The following is a 25664-nucleotide window of genomic DNA, read 5'->3' as shown; positions in this document are numbered from 1 at the left end:
GGATATACAACTTATGTGTATCTGAATTTTTTAAATATATAGATAGCAGATACCCATAAAATAAAGGGAGAAGAATGAGATTTGAAGAAAAAAAAAACGATTTGTTGAATGGTTGAAAAGAAGTGATCATGCAAATGATAAAGGATACCATTGTGTATTTCTTTCACCATTTATCTTTTAAATCCACAAAATCAAATTCAAAATCGCTCCGTGAATGAAATTCAAAATAAAATAGTGTAATAAGATATATTAGATAGATAAAATGGAAAAAAAGTTGTGCACACTAAAATTTGGTTACCAATCATTTTGAGGATGAATTTTTTTTATATATAGGTATAGATGATAATATATATTAAATTTTAAATTAAAAAATAAAATAAATATTATTAAAATATTATTATTTTGAGTTACGGATAGAATAAAGGGAGAAAAATATTGACGAAATGACTAAATAAATTTTCTAATAATTTTAAATTTTAAAATATAAAATAATATAATGAGATCTTGACTCGGCATCTAGTCAGGGAGACCAATTAATGATCCAGCATTTGTTAATATTCTTTTATTAGACTCATTAACCATAATGAGCCCACAATAATCATTTAAATTAACACAAATCCCAATGGATCAGGTACGCAACCATCCAAGACCGCAACGAGCAAGGAGGAGGAGTGGAAGAGCGAGAAGGTGAAAGTTCAACTAAGAGGAAGGAGTGAAGTGCAGACCGACCAAAGAAATGGTTCAAATTGTTTTCTTGGTTCCGACCACTTTCAATTCGAGGAGAAATCTCCTTTATATATAGATATAGATAATAATATATATTAAAATTTTAAATTAATAATATAAATATTATTAAAATATTATTATTTTGAGTTACGAAAAGTGAATATATGTTTTGGTGGGTGTTAAGATATCATCACCTTTTCATAAAATAATTACCCAAATAACTCTATATTATTCATCAAAATATCACCTTTTATATCGTGAATGGTGAGAAATCGATTTATCTGGGTAATCTAAAATTGGAAAAGAGAAATTGGTTTCTCTGAATAATCTAAAATTGAAAAAAAAAATCAGTTATGTGTGAAACAATTTTTTCACTTTTGAAATGTTAAATTTTTCTTATGTATTTAATTAATATAAATCAATTCAAGTGTTAAATTGAAATAAATGTTTTAAGCTTTGTGAATAATTTATTTATTTTTATATTATTTTTGAACAAAATATTCTTTTAGACTAGTTCAATAATAAGATAATTTGAAGTGTTGAGAGTGAAAGAATTTTCAACTGCTAAATTTATTTATTAAAATGATGAAATATACATCTGATAATAACAACTGTGTTAACTTTTGTTTTGGCTAGTAAGAAGAATACAAACCTTAGAAATAAGAAACTAGAATAAACAACATTGGTTTTATTTCAACCGTTTTGAATTTGTAAAGATTCAAATACGCAAAGAGATAGAAAGATGTGGTGTAGCAATATAGTATAGCAGTTAGTTCTTGAATCGGTTGGCATATTCAGACACATCACTTTCCTACATATTCTCGGAGGACGGCAGCTTCACCTTTGCAGGTTCAGATGTCTTCACCATTCAGTTACCACTGTCACAACAATTGTAAACTCTCATCAGTAAGCAAATAAACACAGATGAATGTCGAAACTATAAAGCATGAGAGAGAAGATTACCCGGCAAATTTCTCGTAAGCCCACTCGCCAAAAGTCTCAGACTCTTCGGTGGCAGGTCCGGGAGCAGCGGCATCAGCAGCGGGTGCGTCGGCGTCCTTGTCAGATTTGTCACTTGACGCGGCAGAGTGCTTGGCAGAGTGCTTGCCAGAGTGCTTGTCAGAGTGTTTGGCAGAGTCCTTGGCAGAGTGTTTGGCAGAGTCCTTGGCAGAGTCCTTGGTAGAGTGTTTGGCAGAGTCCTTGGCAGAGTCCTTGGCAGAGTGTTTGGCAGAGTCCTTGGCAGAGTCCTTGGCAGAGTGTTTGGCAGAGTCCTTGGCAGAGTCCTTGGCGTCCTTGGCAGCTTTGACCGTCTCGGTGGCGACTTTCTTGGCCTTCTCTTCATTGGCTTTGGCGCTATCATGACTATCGCCCCAGCTCGCTCCAATGCACACGGCAAGGCACACCACCACAATAACGAACTTCATGTTTATGTTTTCCATTCTTAGGAATTTATTTGAAAAGCTTGTGTTTTATTCTTTTTTATTTTGCTTAATTTCTTTTTTATTTTGCTTAATTGATTTGCTAAAGGGTGTATTTATATGCGTAATGAGGCATAAGTTGATATGTTTGCGAGACTAATGGTGCGTGGTGATCGCTTTAACGGTTGGTTTTGGGTCATCAACCACACAATAACCCAAAGAAAACGCATTCAACACTTTGTGTTCTTATGGAGGAGAATTGTTATGTACAAATATCTTTACTCCTTAAAAAACATAATCTGATCAATATTTTTGTTATTTATTCCAAATCAAATTTATAATACTTATAATTTGATTAACTTTAAGATCAGTCATAAAACTAAACTCATAAGTTAAAATGAAAACACTAAGTCCATATATAAGAAATATAAAAAAATTATTGTCAAATTACTAACATAATTTTTTAAATTTAAAGAGTTAAAAGGCTATGTACTTGAAGTTTAATATTTTATAATTATATAGTGTTATATGTATATAACGTACATGATAGTATATGTAAAACTGAAGTTAGAAATGACGTGCTTCTAAAACATTTTTAGGATACATTTCTTTTTTTTTTATCTTTAATTTGTTTCAATTTTACATTGTCACCTCTCAGATACTCATATACTCATGTTTGTTAAGATACAAGTATTTATATAAACAATTATAAGATTTGATAGTTTTCTAAAAATTATATTAAATTTCAAAATTTGATATTAAAATATTTTTTATACATTTTATAAAATACTTCACTAAAAAAATTTAATTTTACTAGAAATTTAATTAATAAAAGTTATTATAACCTTTAATAATACACTATAAGAAAAGCTAAAAGAAAAAGGAAATTGACTAACTTCCACTAAATCAACACCAGAAAAACGAAAATAAATATTAAAAGTAGCGTTGATCATAAAAACATTAAATTCACGTTAAAAAATATAAGAAAAAAAGAGTCAAATGTTAAAATAGCATCCACATAAAGGACGATCGTTATGGGTGTATAGAAGTGAACAATAAAAGAAAGTTTATTCCACACTACAATATTTTTAAAATTTGAAAATTAAATTAAGTATCATATAATTAAATGGAGGTTTAGCTTACATAAATAAATTATATTTGTGTTAGCGTCGCCATGACGTATAATGTTAGTTTACACTATTTTATTTAATGTAAAAAAAAACATAAAATTATTTGAAATAAGTAATTAGAGGTATTTAAGACAATCGTTCACTGCTGAGGAGGTAGGGGCTTAGTGATTTTCTTTGATTCTGTTTTAGGAATAATGGAATGTGTTTGGTTTCGTTTTTTTGTTCCATCATACGTGAATGCATTGTGAATAATCTTTGAGTTCCTAATGTTGTATTTTAAAGTATTGTGTTAGGTTTCTGTTGTTTTAATTTTACATTGTCTAAACTTTTGATTTAGCTTCTTTCTGATATAATCTTGGTCACTCACTGTTTTTGTTGTTGACGATGCTCCTGCTCCTCTTGAGGTGAAGATTGAAACTGAGAGTGGTGTGGGGTTTCAACTTGCTCCTCCTCCTGGCTGGCCAAAAATAATTGTTGTTAGACCAAAAGCTGCAGGAGGTATCAGAATAAAATTGGAGCCAATGCTTCATTGGTTTCTGTTCTCGCCGGCTCGACGTTGGTCGGAGTAAGGATGAACTTTTTTCGGATTTTCTTTTATTGTTCGATTGCCTAATGGATGAGACGCTTGGTGAATGGCCTCTAGGCTTCAACAGACCGATCTCCTGGGTGATGAGGAGGGTTTCACCAGTGATTGCACTCCGATGTTCAAGTCAGTGAGAGCACTCAATATAAGGTGTATGATAAAATATACTGCAAAGATGCAAATTAAGATACTCCTTGTGGGTGATCGTCTATTTATAAGCGTCCACGGGTTTGGATTTCAGACCTGGATCTTTCCCGGCATTAATGTGTCATTTCTCAGTAACACTCTATAAAATTTGGATATAAAGTATGTAAATCAGAATAGTTAATCGGCATAATCAGGGATATTGATGATAATATTTATTACGTTATCGGGGATATGAGCATTTATATTTATTACACTATCGGGAATACGTGTTTGCAGGACAAACGTTATACTTTCCTTTAGTGAGATTCGTTCTTTGCTGGCGTCGCGCGATACTGGGCCAAGGCCCAAAACAGGTCGTGTTTTTGGGCCTGTTCATTCGGTCGTGGCCTATGCCAAGTTCTCACGTCGTCACTTCCTCCTGATGGACCCTTAGTGAGCTCGGTCAAATACCTACCCGATTCGGAACAAGACAGTTTGAAATGCTTTGTTTAATTTGTATTAATTTGCACTAGTTCTTAAGGAGTAATGTGTTTCAGTCTTCACAACTTGTTTGCGTTTTTATTTCAATAAATATTGGATTTTACTCTTTTCTTTTCTGGGTATGTGATAAACTATGATGGGAGCAACAACAATGCTAGTAATTATTTTAAGGTTTGAAGCAAAAAGTTCATATTTTTTAGGTTCCAAAGTGTACTGGTAGGCTAAAACCGAGAGGTTTAGGCCGAGAACAACATTGAGTAAACAAGGGAAAAAGGTTGAAACCGAGAGGTTTAAACCGAAACCTGAAAGGATAATAAAAATCATAATAAAGCCCAATTTAAATAAGGAACTTGCACAAGGGGGTGTAAAAGTAATAAAAAGGTGTGAGAAGAAAGTCCAAAAGTACTGTAGAAGGCCCATCAACGAAACCCTATAAATAGGAGGTCAGCACAAGAAAAAGGTAGGAGTGATTTTATCTGATGAACGTTAAACCTTTTCTGACTTTGGCATCGGAGCGACTTGCAGGTACCCCCCACCTGTCGTGAGGAGAAGCCGAGAGCACCAGCCGAGAGGAGAAGCCAAGAGTTTTCATCCGAGAGGAGAAGCCAAGAGTTTTCATCAAGGAGAGAAGTACCCGGCCCAAGATAGTATTCAGCCCAAGATTGAAGGATTAGTCTTGATTAACCTATTTCAAGTGTTCTTGGTCCTTGTTGTAAGAACATTTTGGCGCCCACCGTGGGGCCGAGGGTCAATTGAGAAGGGTTAAAGACAAGATGAGTCAAGGAGGAGAACAAGGTGGAGATCGGGAAGACAATGTTAACATGCCAATGGCAATGTTGGTCCAATTACAAAAAGAATTCGAGATGTTAAAAAAGAATAATGAAGAAGAATTGAGTATGTTAAGAGCCGAAAACGCACACATGAGGAGAAAGTTACAAGAGGAAACGGTTTTGAATTCATCTTTCGAAACTGTCCAACCGGGGATACAAGTGAACGAGAGGATATATAATGAAAATTCTCAAACCAGAAGAAGATGGCTTGAAAACTCTGGGGTTTGTGCAGGAACATCTTCCAGAAAACATCCGTTTTATGATGTTATAGTCGATACTCCGTTGCCTGACAATTGGAAGAACTTAACCATTGACAAATATGATGGAAGTACGGATCCTGATGAGCATATTGCAATATATACTACTCAAATCAGCTTGTATACATGGAATGATGCTGTTATGTGCAGAGTATTTCCTACAACTCTGAAAGGGGCAGCATTGAGCTGGTTTACACGCCTCCCACCTTTGAGTATAGATTGTTTTGATACGTTGATAGAAAAGTTCGGTGCTCAATTTGCAACTAGTCGTCCCCATCATTTAACGTCAATCGCCTTAGTGAACATAAGACAAGAGAAAGGAGAGTCTTTAAGAATGTTCATGGAACGTTTTGGAAAGGTTGCTTTGGGAATCCGAAATCTTAGTCCAGAGGTCACCATGCATCATATGATAACGGCATTAAAACCGGGACCATTTGCCGATAGTCTTTGCAAGAAACCTGCGATCAATCTGGATGAACTAAGGCAACGGGCATCAAAATTTATGCAAATGGAAGAATTAAGGGAGTTTCGAAACCAAGTAAGGGTTGATGGAGGCGAGAAGAGGGTGACAGAAAGAGAACACCCGCCTGTTGCAAGAAGAGCCCGAGAAGAATTCAGAGCTCGAAAGTTCCAGCAATACACACCTCTAAATACGAACAGAGCAAGAATTTTACAGGAAGCCATGGCAGTCGAAATAATACCATCACCAAGAAAAGCAAGAACACCAGAAAGGGCAGACCGCACCAAACATTGTGAATATCATAAAAATCATGGTCATCATACAGAAGAATGTATTGGGTTGAAAGATAAAATAGAAGAGTTGATTCATGCCGGACAGTTAAAACGTTTTGTTCAAAGGGGAAATCCAAGAGTATGGTTGAGTCCAGAGAGAGATACGAGGGGGCGAGAGCTTGGTGAAAGAAGGGTTGAAAGGTTGGAAAGGAGAGAAAAACAAGTGGAAAAAAGAGACGAAAGAAGGGTTGGAAGGCCAGACGAAAGAAGAGATAGAATCTATCAAAACACTCAATCAGTAAGACGAAGCAGAGAGCGAAGTTTGGGAAGATCGGTTAGGGGGTTTATAAATACGATCTCAGGAGGTTTTTCTGGGAAGGAATCCTCATCTGCACGAAAGCAACATTGGAGAAATATCAGGTCTGTTAATCATGTTTTCAAAAGAAGAACTTTACCACCAATGCTTTTCACAGACGAAGACTTCCAAGAAATTGATCCAGATCATGATGATCCTATGGTAATCACGGTTGAAATAGCCGAATATGCTGTCATGAAGACCCTGGTTGATCAAGGGAGTTCGGTCGATATCTTGTTCTGGGATACGTTCAAAAGGTTACATTTGAGAGAAGAAGACATAGTGCCTTTTCGAGAGCAAATCATTGGCTTTTCAGGCGAAAGAGTTAACAAAAAGGGATATGTTGATTTGGTGACAACATTTGGAAGAGGTAGCAAAGTTAGAAAAATTAAAATCCGATATCTGGTGGTGGATGCATCCACCTCATACAATGTGTTGCTAGGACGATCTTCCTTAAATAAGTTAGGAGCAATCGTGTCAACACCACATTTGGCCATGAAATTCCCAACAGAAAAAGGAGAGATAGCTACAGTTTATGTCAATCAAAGAGATGCTCGAGAATGTTATGCAGCAGGTTTAAAAATGAATTTGAAGGTGGATAAAGAGGCTGAAAAAATAGTAGCCATGGTGGACTTGGATCCCAGATTGAATGAGGAAAGGCTGGAACCGAAAGAAGAAACGACGGCAGTACTGTTAGGCCAAGACGACAGACAATGCACTTATGTAAGTGGAAGTATGCCTGATGAATTGCTTAGCAAACTTATCACACTGTTGCGTAGTAATAAGGATTTATTTGCCTGGCGGCCGTCTGATATCCCTGGAATTGATCCAGAGGTAATGTGTCACAAATTATCTGTTTGCCGTGAAGCAAAGCCAGTATCTCAAAAACGAAGAAAGTTAGGAGAAGAACGACGACAAGCAGCAATTGAAGAAACTCAAAAGTTAATACAAGCTGGTTTTATCCGAGAAGCTAAGTATACCACGTGGTTGTCTAATGTGGTACTCGTCAAAAAACCAAGTGGACAATGGAGAATGTGTACAGATTACACCGATTTGAACAAAGCTTGTCCGAAAGACACATATCCATTACCTAACATAGACCGACTAGTTGATGGGGCATCTGGCCAAGAGATGATGAGTTTCCTTGATGCTTATTCGGGGTATAATCAAATACAGATGTATGCACCTGATATCCCGAAAACAGCTTTCACCACTGATGTTGCAAATTATTGTTATAAAGTCATGCCTTTCGGCTTGAAGAATGCTGGGGCAACATACCAAAGATTGATGGACAAAGTGTTTAAAGAACAGATTGGAAAGAACCTAGAAGTGTATGTTGATGACATGGTTGTTAAATCAAATGAGATACAGAAACACCTGGAAGACCTTGAAGAAGTGTTTGCTCAAATAAGGAAATACAATATTCGACTTAATCCAGAAAAATGCATTTTCGGCGTCAGAGGAGGAAAATTTTTGGGATTTATGTTGACAAACAGAGGAATTGAAGCTAATCCTGACAAATGTGAGGCAATCATGCAGATGGGAAGACCAAAAAACCTAAAAGAAGTGCAAAGGCTAGTAGGGAAGTTGAATTCACTATCAAGATTTCTGCCAATATTGGCTAAGAAAACTAAACCGATTATAAACTTGTTGAAAAAATCTGAAAATTTTGTGTGGAGTGAACAATGTGAGCAAGCTTTATCTCAAATAAAGAGCATGGTGGCTGAACCTCCAATTTTAGTAAAACCTGTACCCAATCAACCCATCATAGTCTACTTAGCTACTTCAAATGAAGCAATAGGAGCCGCTTTAATCCAAGAAAACCCAGAGCAGAAACCGATATATTTTGTGAGTAGAACCCTACAAAATGCCGAAACCAGATATCCCAAAGTTGAGAGAGTTGCCCTAACATTAGTGTATGCTGCAAGACGCCTTCGACCATACTTTCAGAATCATCAGGTAATAGTGAGAACAGATTTTCCAATATCTAAAATTTTAAAAAAACCAGAGCTTGCAGGTCGAATGGTGACATGGTCAATGGAGCTTTCGGAATATGGAATCAAATACGAACCAAGAGGACCAATCAAAGCCCAATCTCTTGCAGATTTTATCATTCAGATGCCAACATCAGCACAACAGGACCAGTGGACTTTGTATGTAGATGGCGCGTCAAGCAAAAGAGGAAGCGGAGCAGGAATAGTACTTGAAGGACCCGATAACTTCCAAGTCGAAATGGCGCTCAAATTCGAGTTCAAAACATCCAACAATCAGGCCGAATATGAAGCTCTTGTTGCAGGATTGTTATTAGCCAGAGACATGGGAGTGGAAAATGTCCTTTGCAAAACGGATTCACAGTTGTCGGTGGGACAAGTGCACGGGGAGTATCAGGTAAAAGACCCTTTGTTAATGAAATATTATCATAAAGTCTTAAATATTATGCAATGTTTTAACAAGGCCGAGATGAAATACATTCCAAGAGAATTAAATATGAAAGCAGATTCATTGTCTAAGTTAGCAAGCCAACAAAGACAAGTGCAACACAATTCCATCATACAACAAACCCTCAGTCATCCGACAGTTAGTCTCGACGAATGCTTCAATATTGTAACAGCCAAAGATGACTGGATAAACACATACATCGAAATCATAAAGACCCAGGAGCAAGGTGTTCAGCCGAATGTCAAAATAGCAAAGAAAGTCGCTAATTTCATTCTAATCGGTGATGAGCTATATAAAAGGGGATACTCTACGCCCTTGTTAAAATGTTTGACCAAAGAACAAGCAGAATATGTGGTCAAAGAACTTCATGAAGGAATTTGTGGACTGCATTGTGGAGCTCGAACAATGGCAACAAAGGTTTGTAGAGCTGGTTATTATTGGCCAACAATCCGAGAGGACTGTGAAATTTATGTCAAAACATGTAGAAAATGCCAAGAGTTTGGGAGCTTAAATCATATCCCAGCGCAGGAGTTGCAAGAAATCATATCTCCATGGCCATTTGCAAAATGGGGAATTGATATACTTGGCCCATTCCCACTTGGACAAGGCCAAACAAAATTCATGATAGTAGCTGTAGACTACTTTACAAAATGGATAGAAGCAGAAGCATTGACAAAGATAACGGCACAGCAAGTCCAAACGTTTATATGGAAAAATATAATATGTCGATTCGGAATCCCACATACTATTGTAAGTGACAATGGCCGACAATTCATTGACAAAAAACTTATGGAATTTTATGCAGATTTGGGAATCAAGCCCACAACCACTTCGGTCGAACATCCACAAACGAATGGACAAGCTGAAGCCGCAAACAAGGTTATTCTTGGACAATTAAAAAAGAGGTTGGGGACTGCTAAAGGATTATGGGCAGAGAAATTACCGGAGATTTTATGGGCATATCGTTGCACACCGCAAACATCAACTGGAGAAACACCGTTCAATCTCACTTATGGAACAGACGCAATGTTACCAGTAGAAGTTAATGAACCCACATTAAGAAGACAAATGGAAGACTGGAATATCAACAATGAGTGTTTGAGAACCGATCTTGATCTTATTGAAGAACTTAGAGAAAAAGCAAAAATAAAAGAGACGGCAGTCAAACGAAGAGCAATGAAGAGATTTAATGCAAAATTCAGATTTAGGGCTTTTAAAGAAGGAGATCTGGTGTGGAGAATGCGAACTGATGCTCGAAAGGATCCACGACATGGAAAATTGGCATCCAATTGTGAAGGACCTTTTAGAGTGCTAGAAAACTTACAAAATGGAGCTTATAGGTTAGAAACTTTGGAAGAGAAAATGATACCGAGAACCTGGAATGCAAGTCATCTAAAATTTTATTTCAGTTAGAATAGATGTAAATTACTTATCATATAATGAAGAGGAATTCTCAAGAAACAATCCGTTTTGTTATCTTCCATTATGTACATATACATTCTTCGTCTCTCGGCCTTGGATGCTTTCACTTCAGGTGAAATCCCACCCGAAAATAGATTTACATAAACTCTCGGCTTTGGATGCTTTCACTTCAGGTGAAATCCCACCCGAGAATAGATTTACATAGTTTTTTTTTTGGGTTTGGATGCTTTCACTTCAGGTGAAATCCCACCCGAAAATAGATTTACATAAACTCTCGGCTTTGGATGCTTTCACTTCAGGTGAAATCCCACCCGAGAATAGATTTACATAGTTTTTTTTTGGGTTTGGATGCTTTCATTCCAGGTGAAATCCCACCCGAGAATCGATTTACATAGCTTTTTCGGGCTTGGATGCTTTCATTTCAGGTGAAATCCCTCCCGAACAAACAAATATAATGCTCATTCTTGAAAACCTTCAAAACACACGAAAACCGAAAGATCAGAATTAGCTTTCGTTTTTTGAAAAACCCTGCTATCAGAATCTTCCTTTAAAATTTGTCAATCTTAAACATTTTATCTCAAACGAAAACCGAAAGATCAGAGCTAAAACACAATTCCAAAAACCGAAAGTCACTCGTACAACTTACATTACTAAACCGACAGTTGCATATTCCAGTCAATAATATATCAATTACGAATCAACCTTAATAAATTAAAGGTTTTTTATTAATAATTTTATACTTCACAATTTTTTGACAAATAAAAAAAAAAACACCGAAAGGTCCAAGTCATAACAGTTAATATCTTCATGCTCCAACAAAATGTCGTCTTTAAACTAATAATAGAAACCGAGAGGTAAACTCCAATAATTCTAACATTTCTAACGCTTTCAACAAAAGAACTGAAAATTAGCAAGCCTCAACGATTATAACAAAATTATCAGAACATAACAGGATAAAATTACGATGATAACCACAAAAGCTTAAACATTTATATTAACAAAAGTTCCCAAAAAAAAGGAATTACATCACGAATGCAAATATCCAACAAAGCTTAGCATTCCAAAACAATTATACTTCTCCACAAGTAACCGAGAAGTATCCGACAAACTAAACCTTAAAACCCTATACCTAATTTTCAATATTAATATCTTCAGCATCATTATCTGGAATCTCATTAGTAGGAACTAGCTCACCATTATAAAAGTCCTTCTTAACATCAAAATTACCTTCATCAATAGGAATTTTATAAAAGTATTTTGCTTGTTGAAGAGCCTTCTCAAAGCCAAGTTTGTGTTGTTCAAATATAAAACTTTCGGCTTCAAAAACATTGGTCTTTAGCTGATTAATCTCCTCATCCATAAGTTTGATGGTGTTCTTGTCAGATTCATTAGCAGAAGATAGCGCCGATACCTTCTCGGTCAAAAGTTGATTCTCCTTGCACAATTGAGCATTCTCCGTAATACATTTCAGGTTTTCATTCTTCAAATCAGAAATTTCTTTTCCAAGACCTTCATTTTCGATTTCTTGTTGTTCTTTCTGTTCTACCACCTTCTCTAACTCTAATGATAAAGAGTTCATTCTATCCTTATACTCAGCAAGATCATTCTTTAGCTTCTCAAATTCGGACAACGACACGCAGTTTCCATTCTTCTCTTTCATCATTTTTCCAATCAAAAGATTTCTACTTGATAATTCAATAACAGAATCCGCTAATGAAGCAGCATCCATATTTTTCAGCATATTGTAAGTTGATTCACTAAAAGATGTTTGAACGAATTTTGCATATTTATTCGTAGCACTAAAAATCGTTTCGGGAAGAGGTTCACATGAAACATTTCCACTATGGCGATGGCGCCGAGAAGATGAATGTGACTTCTTGCTGCTCCTATCCCGTTTCTTTGATTTCTTCGAAGGACCAGCAACATCAACATTACTTGTCGGTTCCACCACGTCAACATTAGCAACTGGCTCCACGTTTTCTACTTCCACAACAGGATTTACCACATTTTCGCGTCGGGGAGTAACATCACCCACTTTGTTAAGCAGTTTCGAAAAGTAAGATCGAGCTTTCGGATTAGTACTTGCCATCAGAGCTGAAAATCAATAAAAAATTTAGCGAAGTTAAAAAACTTATCCTAAAAAGCAAGAAAATGCGGAATAACCACGTACCAGTAAGATCTTCTCGAGGATGTGATGAAGTATACAACTGAAGCAAAGCACGAGTGGGAACTTGATACGAGAAATGACTAAAAACTTCAATAACATGACGATCGGCCACACCCATCGAATGAAAGGATATTGAGTTAAACTTCACAGGATCTTTCGTCCAATACAGAGGAAATTTTGGAGAATTTCCATTAAAGAAATATTCTCTTCCTAGTGGCTCTATTAGAATTCTGAAAAAACTTCCTTTAAAATCCTTATACGACGACGTAAAAGGCTTAAGAAAACACACATTGGACTTGCTAATAAGGGATAGCCACCCTGGCCGTTTACCAGGCCGAGAACTATAATAGTATAGAAACGCAGAAGGACTAGGAGAAAGTGACAATAATTTACACAAAATACTGAATGCTTGCATCGCAGCCCAACCATTAGGATGAAGCTGAGTAGGAGCAACATTAAGAAAATTAAGAACACCCATTTGAAAATTGTTCAAAGGCAATCGAATATGAAGATCTCTGAAAAAGCAAGCATAAAAATAAAAAAAAATTCATAGCTATCACCTTCTCGGCCATGACACACATTATCAACATCACCAACACGCCGAAATGAAATGATATCATTTTCAATATCAGAATAATAAATTTGAGAACGGGAAAGAAAACTCCGAAGTTCGTTAGCAGAACGATACTTCGAGAAATACTCTCGGACTTTAGGATTGACCCATTGATAACCAGGACGAAGGTTTTTCTGGGGTACGATAAATCCAAATTCTTGAGGAACATCAACAGCAGGAGCTCCACTTGAATCATTCATACAAGATGGAGTAGCAGAAGAAGATTTTGACTCAGGAGGAACTTCTTCTCGAACCACTCGGCCAGTTGATTCACCACCCGCGCTTGAAAATTCATCAGTAGCAGAAGAACTTGAAAGAGACATTACCTTCGCAAGAATTGAACGAAGATTGACAATATGCTTCCTTCTAAACAGCAGCAAAGCTCACACAATCATAAAAAACCCAATGGCAAACCTATTTATAGCCCAGGCAAAACCCTAGAATTTCAAACGATATAAACAATGTGGCATCATTCAAACATATGTCATCTAACGGTCAAAATAGCAAGTTCCTGTCAAGTCATGAAAACTGAGCAAAATAAAGCGCAGAAATCAAAGCGTTCCATATCAAATCAAATCAAACGTCAAACATTATTATATTATATTAAGACACAAATATTTCTTTAAACTTGAAATAAAAATATTTTTGTCTCGGGGGCTAGTGTACTGGTAGGCTAAAACCGAGAGGTTTAGGCCGAGAACAACATTGAGTAAACAAGGGAAAAAGGTTGAAACCGAGAGGTTTAAACCGAAACCTGAAAGGATAATAAAAATCATAATAAAGCCCAATTTAAATAAGGAACTTGCACAAGGGGGTGTAAAAGTAATAAAAAGGTGTGAGAAGAAAGTCCAAAAGTACTGTAGAAGGCCCATCAACGAAACCCTATAAATAGGAGGTCAGCACAAGAAAAAGGTAGGAGTGATTTTATCTGATGAACGTTAAACCTTTTCTGACTTTGGCATCGGAGCGACTTGCAGGTACCCCCCACCTGTCGTGAGGAGAAGCCGAGAGCACCAGCCGAGAGGAGAAGCCGAGAGCACCAGCCGAGAGGAGAAGCCGAGAGCACCAGCCGAGAGGAGAAGCCAAGAGTTTTCATCCGAGAGGAGAAGCCAAGAGTTTTCATCAAGGAGAGAAGTACCCGGCCCAAGATAGTATTCAGCCCAAGATTGAAGGATTAGTCTTGATTAACCCATTTCAAGTGTTCTTGGTCCTTGTTGTAAGAACACAAAGTGATAATATGTGAGCTTTGGCTTGAATGTTTATGGGCAAAAGTAATTCATTGTGGTACACGGTGGTAAGTTGGACATTTGATTTGATGCTTGTAATGGGTTACTTTTGGTAGATTTTACCTTTTTCCTAGGTATGCATAACCATTATCATTATAGATTTGTTTTTGATATGTAACAAATTCCTTTTTGATGAGCAGACCACTGTAATTGATCCATCAGGTGTTGGAGCCTTAGAAACTGCACTGGAGCAGCACAATATTAGTGAATTTAACAAGGATGGTAATTGGTGAATTTCTTGATGATTTTGGGTTGTTCTTATTGGTTTTAAGGTATACCTCAAAGATGTTGCTTGCTGCAATTGATGAGAATCACCAGGCTACATATTTTTTTTATTAAGATTGGGGGATTTTTCATCCCTGGATGACTTAATTCTTCTTAATGCCTATCTTTTCTTGCAGAATAAGTGTAATGTGGGTTATGCTTTTATCAACAAGGTGTCTCCTTCACACATTATCAACATAGTACCAGGTAATGTGATTACTATCAATTACAATTGCAAGATTACTGCATGAACACATTGGTTATGAGCTAAGAAGTCATGCAAATCTTAAAATTTTAAGATTTTAAAGTCATATAGCCTATAGGACTGTGTATATGTTGCTCTTACCTTTACGTAGAAGATGTAGTAAATAATATGCTTATTTGTGATCATCTTGATCTTTAATTTCATCCAGTTGTCGAGTTACATTACCACGCCCAAAATATGAATATGCCACAATTTTTTACTTCCTTAATAGATATACTTGTATAGACTATGTTTTCCATCTCCTGTACATTCTATAATTTACATCCTTCCCCTATTTGCTTGTAGGTTATAGTCACTAAATAACTACGTGACTTAGCACCATTGTTTGGAAGGTGTCTTTGTGACATTCTAACTTAATAGTTATGCTTCAAATTGAGTTCGTTCTACTTTCAAATTGGTATGAACCTGTCAGATAGTGGATTAAACCTTGTTAGAAAGCAAGTCACATATTTCAAACAATTTATGGAGTGTTTTTCTTACTTATTTATGGTCCTTCACGACAAATGATGGTTGATAAAGGCTTCAAGTATAATGGTTGTGGGTTTTGTTCCAACACAACTGATTTTTTTATCAGCCAAAAAAGAAGAAATAATGAAGGTATTTCAGGGATACCTCAACTCTTATACAAAAAGTCAAACACTCCACCTCACACAAAAGTCCTGAACTTCACTCCTCAAACTAAAGAGACCAAGCTCTTCCAAGCTTACCTCTATTTAACCATTCACACATCTAACTTTTACTCTTATCGGTAGACCTCACACAGCCTACTGGTTCAAGACACCAATCAAAATAAGAAAAACATGTTACTTTTACCTTCGCAGTTACCCACGACTAGACCTTAAGTTGTGTCATCGTGAATATTTCATGATGATCTATTCTTCCACTCCTAAAATCTTCTTATAACTTTGCTTCCACAGTTCTCATACTTTTGCTATTCACATGCAAGACCATATTTGATTGACAACTTCACTTTCCTTAATCATCCTGAATTGTGTGAAGTGTTTTTTTGGTTGATGATGAACCGTTGATGTCATACTCACCCATTCATAGCATTTAGACCACGCCAACCAAGCTACCCTGCATATACAAAAGAGATGTGACATTATTTTCGCTTCCTCCCCACACATGTTACAAGTTTGTGAGGGGTGGGAGAATTCATATAGTTTGCATAACGTAATGTCGTTAGTAATTATAAACTATATAATGTATATTTATTCCCTCACTTCAATGTGTGTTATTGATTTATTTAATAACATTTATTTTGACTTCTAGTAGTGCAATAAGCAATCTAGAAATTATGAGTGTGGTTACTATGTCATGAAGTGGCTATCAACTATTGTGCAATCTGAAATTGATGGAGGTTTGGATAAGGTAATACATCAATACACAAAGACATTAAAATTTGGTGTTCATTATTTATGGACTAACTCAAAAATATTTCAAATGTCACAGGTTTTCAATGACCCACGGTCGCTAGACTGAGAAGCACTGGAGTATGTAAATACAATATGATCAAAATATTTTGTAACCATGTATAACACCTTAGAATAAATGAATAATTAGAATGACATTATAAGTCTTTTATATTTAAATTAAGATGTTATATGTAATCAAAATTTTGTTACAATGTATGATTTTGTCTGGAATATTAATACATTATGCAAAATGAAAGCATATATAGCAATACTGAAAAATTTCTAAAAAAAAAACTCTTTTAACGATAATTATGGACCAAAATTTTCTTTAAAAAAACTTCACTAAGTTACTTTTAACGATGGTTTTAAATAGAACCATCCTTAAAAGTCCCTCAGAATTACTTTTACCGACGATCCCAGAGTAGAAAATTTTTTAAAACTAAGCTAGCATTCATGGTTTTATAATCGTCGTTAAAAGTCATTAATTTATAATGACATCTTCATTAACAACTGTTAAAAAATCATCTTCAAATGTTATTTTTAATCGTCGTTCAAAGTTGTTTCTAAAGTAGTGTATCATTCTTTAATATAAATTACATATATAATTTTATGATAAAATTAAAAAAAAATATACATAATTTTATAATAAAATTAAAAAATGCATATATACACAAGCTTATGATAAAATTAAAAATGTACATAAATTTATGATATAATTAAAAAATGTGGATACACATAAGTTTATGATAAAATTGAAAAATAAGATACACATAAGTTTATGGTAAAATAAAAAAAAATATGAATACAAATAAGTTTGTGATAAAACTCAAAAATACAAAATTTATTTATTTACATTTTTTAAATATATATTAGGTACAAGATACACATAAGTTTGTGATAAAATTAAAATCTGCAGATACATATAAGTTTATAATAAATTTAAAAATGCACATACACACAAGTTTATAATAAAATTAAAAAATGTGGATACACAACTTATGTGTATCTACTTTTTTAAAATATATAGGTGGGAGATACACATAGAATAAAGGGAGAAGAATGAGATTTGAAGGGAAAAAAAAAAATTGGTTGAATGGTTGAAAAGAAGTGATCTTGCAAATGATAAAGGATACCATTGTGTATTCCTTTCACCATTTCTATTTAAATCCAAAAAATCAAATTCAAAATTGCTTTGTGAATCAAATTCAAAACTACTCCATGACAATAATAATGACGAAATGACCAAATAATTTTTCTGATAATTTTGAATTTTAAAATATAAAATAATATAATGAGATATATTAGATAGGTAAAATGGAAAAAAAAAAGTTGTGCACACCAAAATGTGGTTACTTTACTGGTACGGTCTGCACGACGAGATCTTGACTCGGCATCCGGTTCAGTCTGACTTACATGATCACTAGCAAGGTTGATTAATAACTCAACATTTGTTAATCTCCTTTTATTAGGCTCATTAACCACAATGAGCCCACAATAATCATATAAATTAACACAAATCCCAATGGATCAAGTATGCCACCATCTGAGACCGAAGCGAGCAAGAAGGAGGAGTGGAAGAGCGAAAAGGTGAGAGTTCAGCTGAGATAAAGGAGTGAAGTGCAGACCAATCGACGAACTTAAGGAGTGATTTTAATCGTTCTTTTGGTTCCAACTCTGTTCAAAAACAGTTACCAATCATTTTGAGGAGGAATCTCTTTTATATATGGGTATAGATAATAATATATATTAAAATTTTAAATTGATGAAATAAATATTATTAAAATATTATTATTTTGAGTTATGGAAAGTGAATATATTTTTTTTTAGTGTTAATCACCTTTTTTATAAAATAACTACCCAAATAACTTTTTATATTATTTATCGACATATCACCTTTTATAGTTAATGGTGAGAAATCAGTTTCTCTGGTTAATCTAAAATTGAAAAAGAAAAATCGGTTAAGTGTGAAACAATTTTTCACTTTGGGAATTTTCTAGACGTTAAATTTTTCTTATGTATTTAATTAATATAAGTTTATTGAAGTGTTAAATTGAAAAAAAAAATTTAAGATTTGTGAATAATTTATTTATTATTATATTATTTTTTAAGAAATTATTATTTAGACTAGTTGAATAATAAGTTAATTTTGAAGTGTTGAGAGTGAAAGAATTTTCAACAGCTAAATTTATTTATTAAAATGATGAAATATACATCTATAATAATTGTGTTAACTTTTGTTTTGGCTAGTAAGAAGAAGAGAAACCTTAGAATAAGAAACTAGAATAAACAAGTGTAGTCTTATTTCAACAGTTATGAATTTGTAAAGATTCAAATACATAAAGAGATAGAAAGATGTGGTGTAGCAATATAGTATAACTGTTAGTTCTTGAATCCGTTGGCATATTCAGACACATCACCTTCCTACATATCCTAGGAGGACGGCGGCTTCACCTTTGCAGGTTCAGGCGTCTTCACCATTTCAGTTACCACTGTCACAACAATTGTAAACTCTCATCAGTAAGCAAATTAACACAGATGAATGTCGAAACTATAAAGCATGAGAGAGAATATTACCCGGTAAATTTCTCGTAAGCCCACTCGCCAAAAGTCTCAGACTCTTCGGTGGCTGGTCCGGGAGCAGGGGCATCAACAGCGGGTGCTTCGGCGACCTTGTCAGATTTGTCACTTGACGCGGCAGACTGCTTGGCAGAGTGCTTGCCAGAGTGCTTGGCAGAGTGCTTGCCAGAGTGTTTGGCAGAATCCTTGGCAGCTTTGATTATCTCGGCGGCGGCTTTCTTGGCCTTCTCTTCATTGGCTTTGGCGCCATCATGAATACCGGCCCAGCTCGCTCCAATGCACACGGCAAGGCACACCACCACAATAACGAACTTCATGTTTATGTTTTCCATTCTTAGGAATTTATTTGAAAAGCTTGTGTTTTATTCTTTTTTATTTTGCTTAATTTCTTTTTTATTTTGCTTAATTGATTTGCCGAAGGGTGTATTTATATGCGTAATGAGACATAGGTTGATATGTCTGCGAGACTAATGGTGCGTGGTGATCGCTTTAACGATTGGTTTTGGGTCATCAACCACACAATAACCCAAAGAAAACGCATTGTTGAGGATCAACACTTTGTGTTCTTATGGAGGAGAATGGTTACGTACAAATATATCGGTTTCTTTTCACTCTGGGAATATTTTAGACGTTAAATTTTTCTTATGTATTTAGTTAATATAAGTTTATTCAAGTGTTAAATTGAAATCAATGTTTTAAGCTTTATGAATAATTTATTTATTTTTAAACAAATTATTATTTTAGACTAGTTCAATAATAAGTTAATTTTGAAGTGTTTAGAGTGAAACAATTTTCAAGTGCTAAATTTATTTATTAAAATGATGAAATATACATCTGATTGTGTAACTTTTGTTTTGGCTAGTAAGAAGACAAACCTTTAGAAATAGGAAAGTAGAATAAACAATAATGATTTTATTTCAACAGTTATGAATTCAGAAAGATTCAAATACATAAAGAGATAGAAAGAGGTGGAGTAACAATATAGTTATAGCAGTAACTTCTTGAATCTGTTGGCATATAGACACATCACCTTCCTACATATCCAAAAACTCCACAAAGACAACACCAAGAACAAGAACAAGGGGCAGCACCCACGTTCCACTTACACCAATTCTCATACCTCCTGAGGTCACAGTAGGAACAACCTGCGTCGACGAAGCCGAAGATTCCTCAGAGGACGGCGGCTTCACCTTTGCCGGTTCAGGCGTCTTCACCGTTTCATTAACCGGCGCCGGCGCAAGAGTTGGTGCAGCAACGATTGTCTTCTTCTTAGTAGCGAAAAACTCGGAAGGAAGAAGCACCTTACCCACCTTGTAAACAGCAAGATGCTTATCCATGTATACGATCCCATTGATGGTGGTGTTAACTTGTCCCGTGGAGATGTTAACGCTGCCGCCGTAACTTATGACATCGAGTTCCACCTTCCCGGGCTTGTTTCCGGCGAGGGTTCGTACGGGGTTGGTGAGGGTGTCGAAGCTGGCGCTGGAGATGAAGTCGGGGAGGACGTGGAACTGGACGAGCTTGAGTTTCTGGCCGTCGGAGAGCGTGTTGAGGAAGCCCGGTGGGAGCTCCGAGAAGGCGCCGTCTTCGGGTGCGAGAATGGTTAAGCCACCGGATTTTATGGTAATGAGTTGGGAGTTGAGTTGGTTGATCAGTTGCGTGGTTTTCATGAGGCGGAGGAAGATGTTGAAGGAGTTCGTTTGTCTTAGGACTGATGCTATGTCGGTAGCGCCGGGAGTGTTGTCGGTGGGAGGCGGCTGGGGTAGGGTGGGAGTCAAGGGTTTTGTTGGGGCGGCGGCCGGCGCGGTGGTCGGAGATAGAGGTGTTAGAGCGGTTGCATGCAAGAGGGAAAACAGAAGTGCAAATGAGATGGGTAAAGGAGGGTGTTTTGTCATTTTTGAGAAACTAAGGTTGTGAGGGTGTTAGTTTGGCGGTTGTAATGATGAGTGTTTGGTTGGTTGGTTGGTTGATGTGTTGGAGAGATGAAATGAGGGGGTTTATATAGTGTGGATTGTTGATAAGGAGTAGCAGGTAAATGGCTTGGTTAACTGTGAGTTGTGTTGTTGTGTTGGGATATAATTAAGGTGTTGGATCATATGAGATGAATATGTGAATAAGATGTGAGAAGAGTTGGATTCATTGTTGGAAGGAGATTAAGGTAGGGCGTCAATGAGGATTGAAACAAGGAAGCACTTTTCTATTTGTTTTATTTTGCTTGAGAAGGATCTATAAATTACATGGGATACAAATAAATGTAATTGTGGTTTGTTTTGTGGATTGTGTGATGTATCAAAGACACTAAGGATCTTTACTTTAATATGTTGTCACCAACCTTTATCAAATCTTAGTGGATGCATTAGATTGCAGTATGTAACTCTGAATAAAACATCAAACTCAGATGTGGTGAGCTGCTGAAAGACACATAACACTTTTGTTGATCAAATTGTGCAAAGAAAGAAAGGAAACAAAAATAGAGGTTACAGTGGAGCCCTCATACATCTTGGTAACAAATAACTGTTCTATAATATTACGCACGCGATTAATTTGACACGATCGGCCATTAGAAAGACATGAAGATACACTTCAGTAAAAATACACACAAAAATCAATGATTCATAAAAAAAATCTTAAAATTCATTTGAAACTGTATCATTTGGATAGCAGAGTGGACGATACCGGCTCTCCCGGCTCTCCTAATCCGTTTAGATTCATTCTACATAACTCACAACCTACACGGGTCAAGTACAGAACGACACGAGTTGATCCACACATTTAAAAAAAATTATGCATCCCCACAATTTCTTTTTCTAGTCTCATATTCTAAAATTTTTTAAAATTATTTATTCTAAATTTTATAATCTGAAATACAAATTTGTATTATGGATTGTACAATTTAAAATATTGTACAATCCGAAAACAAAATTTTAACTTTCAAATTTTATAATTTGAGAAGTCTTTGAATTCCATATTCTGGAATTAAAGAAAAAATATTTGATGAAAAATGTCACAGGGTAATTTGAGTATTTTCTGAAGTACAGGGTGCAAGAAGAAAAACATGGAAGTGAAAAAGAAACTACTATCAATCCTTAATTCATAACACATGTACATTCACAAAATTCGATAAATATTTTTTAATATTTAATAATATTTTTTATCTTTCTGAAATGCATACATTGTTTAAGTTTCAATATTCATTGAATTTTAAATATGAGACCTTAATTTTTTTTAATAAAATTTAAATATAATATTATATATATATATATTATTTTTTAAATTAAAATAATAATCATGTGTCTACCTATATTATCTTAACAAATTGTATATATTTAATGAAATATTTTATTGATTAATTGTATATATTTGATTACTCACCACTTCAATTACGAGATTGAAGTATAAAATCAAATTTCAGTCAAACATCTTATACACTTATAAAAATCATTCGTAATAGGAAAAAGGAGATATACATTCAAAACATAAATTACAATTTATAAAAAACAGAGAATATTTTCTCAAACTAAGGATTTTTTTGAACGATTAATAAATATAGTGTACTATCTTAGAAAACTTGTTAACATTGTTCTCCTTTCCAACAAAAATAGTATTAGTAGCCCCTCCCCCTAACCTCCCCTTTCTGCTAAAAGGATCGAAAATGCAGAGACAAAAAAATGTAGTTGTAATAGGAAAATTATCTTTTCTAATCATGGTTTTACTAACAACTTCATATCTCCTTTCTAATAATAAAATATTACATTTAAGTTAGTTAATGAACATATTACTAAAACAAATGCTATTTAAAATTTAAATTGATAGTAGAGAGATTGTACGAAATAAATTGATTGTGAAAATATCCTAACTCGTGATAAGAGAACCCAACAGTGTGATGTTTTTCAGAAAGAGTTAGTTTTCTGTAAAGTGGAAAACAGTAATGATTCTAGTTTTCATTGAGACAGTCATACTTGGTGCTTAAGTATTTGAACATGATCACTTCGTATATGGAGAATATTTAAAAGATAAAGAAACTCTACGGGATTAAATTCTCTAGAAGGACTAGTTTTTCTGCTCATTTTCAGTTCAATTTCTTTATTTGAAACACTTACGTTTAATATCTGATTCTGTATTGAGTAAAATGTATAATCTCTTGTAGGTTGAAAACACCAAAGAAGAAAACAAATATATTTATTTAACACAGACGTACATGGACACCAATACAACATGGACACACATACGAAGATACGTATAATTTCTAAAATGTAAGACACGGGACACGGATGTATATTATATAATTATTAATTATATAAATTAAAAATGAAGATTTATGTGTACAAGTATGTTTTAGTTTTTTTAGCAGAAAAATGTTTTTTTTATGGTCGGTTCAAAAGGATTTATTCCTTATTTTTATAATCATAATAATAATTTATTCAATAAGTTTGAGTCTTTAGAAAATTAATATATTTTTTAAAAAATTGTTAAGAATCATGCAAAAATTGTTAGAAATCCAACAATATTTTTTGAATTTCACAATTTAATGATAAGTATCCTACGAGTATTTTAAAAGTATCGTGTCCAATACGTGTGTCCGACACAAATTCACTATGGGTGTAGGAGGTTCATAAATACACAAAGAATAAATTAACCTAAAGAAACTTATGTTCCATTTTCTGTTGAAACTTGGAAAAATCTTTGTTGGCAGCTTACAAGAGTACACAAATCCCTATAACATGAGACGAGAACGAGTAAAGAAGAAGAAATATACCTTCAAAATCGAATACATATTTCACCACAAAAAAAAACAAAAAAAAAATGAAAAAGAAGAAAATGATTGAAAAGTGCTACAAAAAGTTCACGATTCCCCTTGAATCCAACCAATCACAAAAAAGCAGGTGGAAATTAACAAAGCACAACAACATTGGACCCCAAGTAACGTGGTTGATTCATGGTCACAATGAGAATACTACTGCTGCTGCAACTGCAAGGGACACCCACATTCCGTTCTTGAGTTTCAAACTGATAGCAGCAGAGTCGTTAGCTGAAGCAGGACCATCTGCAGATTTCTTTGCAGAAGAAGCCTTAGCCTTTGCAGGTGCAGGAGCAGGTGGTGGAGGCTTAGGAATAAAGAAGTCCCTCGGAAGAAGAACCTTATCCACTTGATAAATCGCAAGCTGGTGATCAGAGTACACACTGCCACCAACTGTGGTGTTAACAACACCTGTTGTCATGTTCACCTGGTTCCCCGAACTTGTGATGTTCAATGCCAACCTATCAGGGTCATCACCAGCCTGTGTTCTCACGGGGTTGCTCAGAGTGTCGAAGTTTGAGATGGAAACAAACGTGGGCAGCACGTGGAATTGGATGAGCTCGTTCTTCTGCTGGTCGTTTAGGGAGTTGAGGAAGCCAGGTTTGAGGCTTTGGAAGGCATTGTCGTTTGGTGCAAACACTGTTAAGCCGTTGTTTGAGTTGAGGAGTTGGGCGTTGATCTGGGTTGAGACCTGTGTTGTGGTGAGAAGACGGATTAGAGTGGTGAAGCCTCCTGCTTTTTTGAGGATCCTGATGATATCTGTGGGGGATGAGGATGGTGATGGTGCTGGGGTTTGAGCTGAAATGGTGGTGGTGTAGCACATAACCATTAGGAAAAGTGAGAGAGAGAGGAAAGGGTGTTTCTTCATCACCATCTTTTGTGTTATGAGAATCGGTGAATGGAAGAGTGGTCCTTGGTGTGGGAGTGAGGGAAGGAGTGTGGAATTTATTGGGGGCTTCATAAGGATATGAAGTTGAAATTAGGTGGAATGTTTGGTTAGCAATTAGCAAAGCTTAGCTGTTAGAGTATGAAGTTGGAGATTATTGAAAGGTGGTGTGTGTGTGTCAATGGAGAGGTAATAGCACTGTAGTAGGCTAGTAGCCACTTGGATTTTGCTTGGGAAGGCAGGAAAAACAGTGGAATCTCAAGTGGGGGCAAAAAAAGATGATCATGATTGCTTTGCGTTGGCTTGTAAGTTGAAAATTGTTCTGAAATAGGTAAGAGAATCAAGTGCTTGCTGATATCTTAAGGAACAAGTCCCTTATTTATTTATTTTCAATCTGAGTAAGTTTGATGATGATTTGGTTGGATGGTAACCTCTAACCTACGGTGCATTGCTACTTGCTCGGTGTTCAATGCCTGTGGGTCATCTATATCATTGCCATCTTTGCTTTAGCTCATGAAATTTTCTCATTGTCCTATGCACACAAAGAAGGAAGTGGTACTAAATTTACCCCTTCTCTCTGCAACTTTTCTTTTTATTGCATCATGTGATCTACTATTGATACTTTCACATCATCGCCATAAACCAATGAGACAAAGTTTAGTGAGGTTTGAAAGCTTGACAACTTATATCTAAAATTAGCAACTGCTATTTGCATTCATACCTAAAACTAACACTACAAATACTCATTTCGACTTGATCTTCACCATTCAACTAAGGAAATCAATTCCTTAGTTGGCCAATTTAAATCTCATATTCTTAAATAACAATATTGAAGAGGAAACAAAAAAGGCTAGATTTTATCAGGTAATGTAAG

General features: G+C 35.3%; 4 protein-coding genes across 4 annotated transcripts; all 4 read right to left on the bottom strand.

Annotated features, from left to right (window-relative positions):
• Positions 1-1394: 1394 nt before the first annotated feature.
• On the bottom strand, positions 1395-2218 carry LOC137834534 (uncharacterized). The gene is made up of 2 exons (XM_068642560.1): positions 1690-2218; positions 1395-1604 (listed from the first exon to the last, which is right to left on the bottom strand). The coding sequence occupies exons 1-2, from the start codon at positions 2163-2165 to the stop codon at positions 1595-1597; spliced, it is 486 nt and encodes a 161-aa protein (XP_068498661.1). The 5' UTR covers positions 2166-2218; the 3' UTR covers positions 1395-1594.
• A 16589-nt stretch (positions 2219-18807) lies between these two features.
• On the bottom strand, positions 18808-19491 carry LOC137834533 (uncharacterized). Its single transcript, XM_068642559.1, has 2 exons — positions 19104-19491; positions 18808-19018 (listed from the first exon to the last, which is right to left on the bottom strand). Exons 1-2 carry the CDS (start codon positions 19436-19438, stop codon positions 19009-19011), a joined length of 345 nt encoding a protein of 114 aa, XP_068498660.1. The 5' UTR covers positions 19439-19491; the 3' UTR covers positions 18808-19008.
• Positions 19492-19993: 502 nt separating this feature from the next.
• Positions 19994-21086, bottom strand: LOC137835742 (fasciclin-like arabinogalactan protein 11). The gene has a single exon (XM_068644377.1). It carries the CDS (start codon positions 20999-21001, stop codon positions 20141-20143), a length of 861 nt encoding a protein of 286 aa, XP_068500478.1. The 5' UTR covers positions 21002-21086; the 3' UTR covers positions 19994-20140.
• A 2652-nt stretch (positions 21087-23738) lies between these two features.
• On the bottom strand, positions 23739-25138 carry LOC137835741 (fasciclin-like arabinogalactan protein 12). The gene has a single exon (XM_068644375.1). It carries the CDS (start codon positions 24863-24865, stop codon positions 24047-24049), a length of 819 nt encoding a protein of 272 aa, XP_068500476.1. The 5' UTR covers positions 24866-25138; the 3' UTR covers positions 23739-24046.
• Between the last annotated feature and the right edge of the window lie 526 nt (positions 25139-25664).

This window comes from Phaseolus vulgaris, chromosome 5 (assembly GCF_000499845.2).
Source record: "Phaseolus vulgaris cultivar G19833 chromosome 5, P. vulgaris v2.0, whole genome shotgun sequence".
Taxonomy (NCBI): domain Eukaryota; kingdom Viridiplantae; phylum Streptophyta; class Magnoliopsida; order Fabales; family Fabaceae; genus Phaseolus; species Phaseolus vulgaris.
Note: the sequence above shows the minus strand (reverse complement) of the source record. Positions and strands in the feature narration are given on the sequence as shown.

What these genes read in the sequence shown, in the direction of transcription:
- LOC137834534 (XM_068642560.1), bottom strand. Translation starts at nt 2,165, where the DNA reads ATGGAAAACATAAACATGAAGTTCGTTATTGTGGTGGTGTGCCTTGCC.
- LOC137834533 (XM_068642559.1), bottom strand. Translation starts at nt 19,438, where the DNA reads ATGGAAAACATAAACATGAAGTTCGTTATTGTGGTGGTGTGCCTTGCC.
- LOC137835742 (XM_068644377.1), bottom strand. Translation starts at nt 21,001, where the DNA reads ATGACAAAACACCCTCCTTTACCCATCTCATTTGCACTTCTGTTTTCC.
- LOC137835741 (XM_068644375.1), bottom strand. Translation starts at nt 24,865, where the DNA reads ATGAAGCCCCCAATAAATTCCACACTCCTTCCCTCACTCCCACACCAA.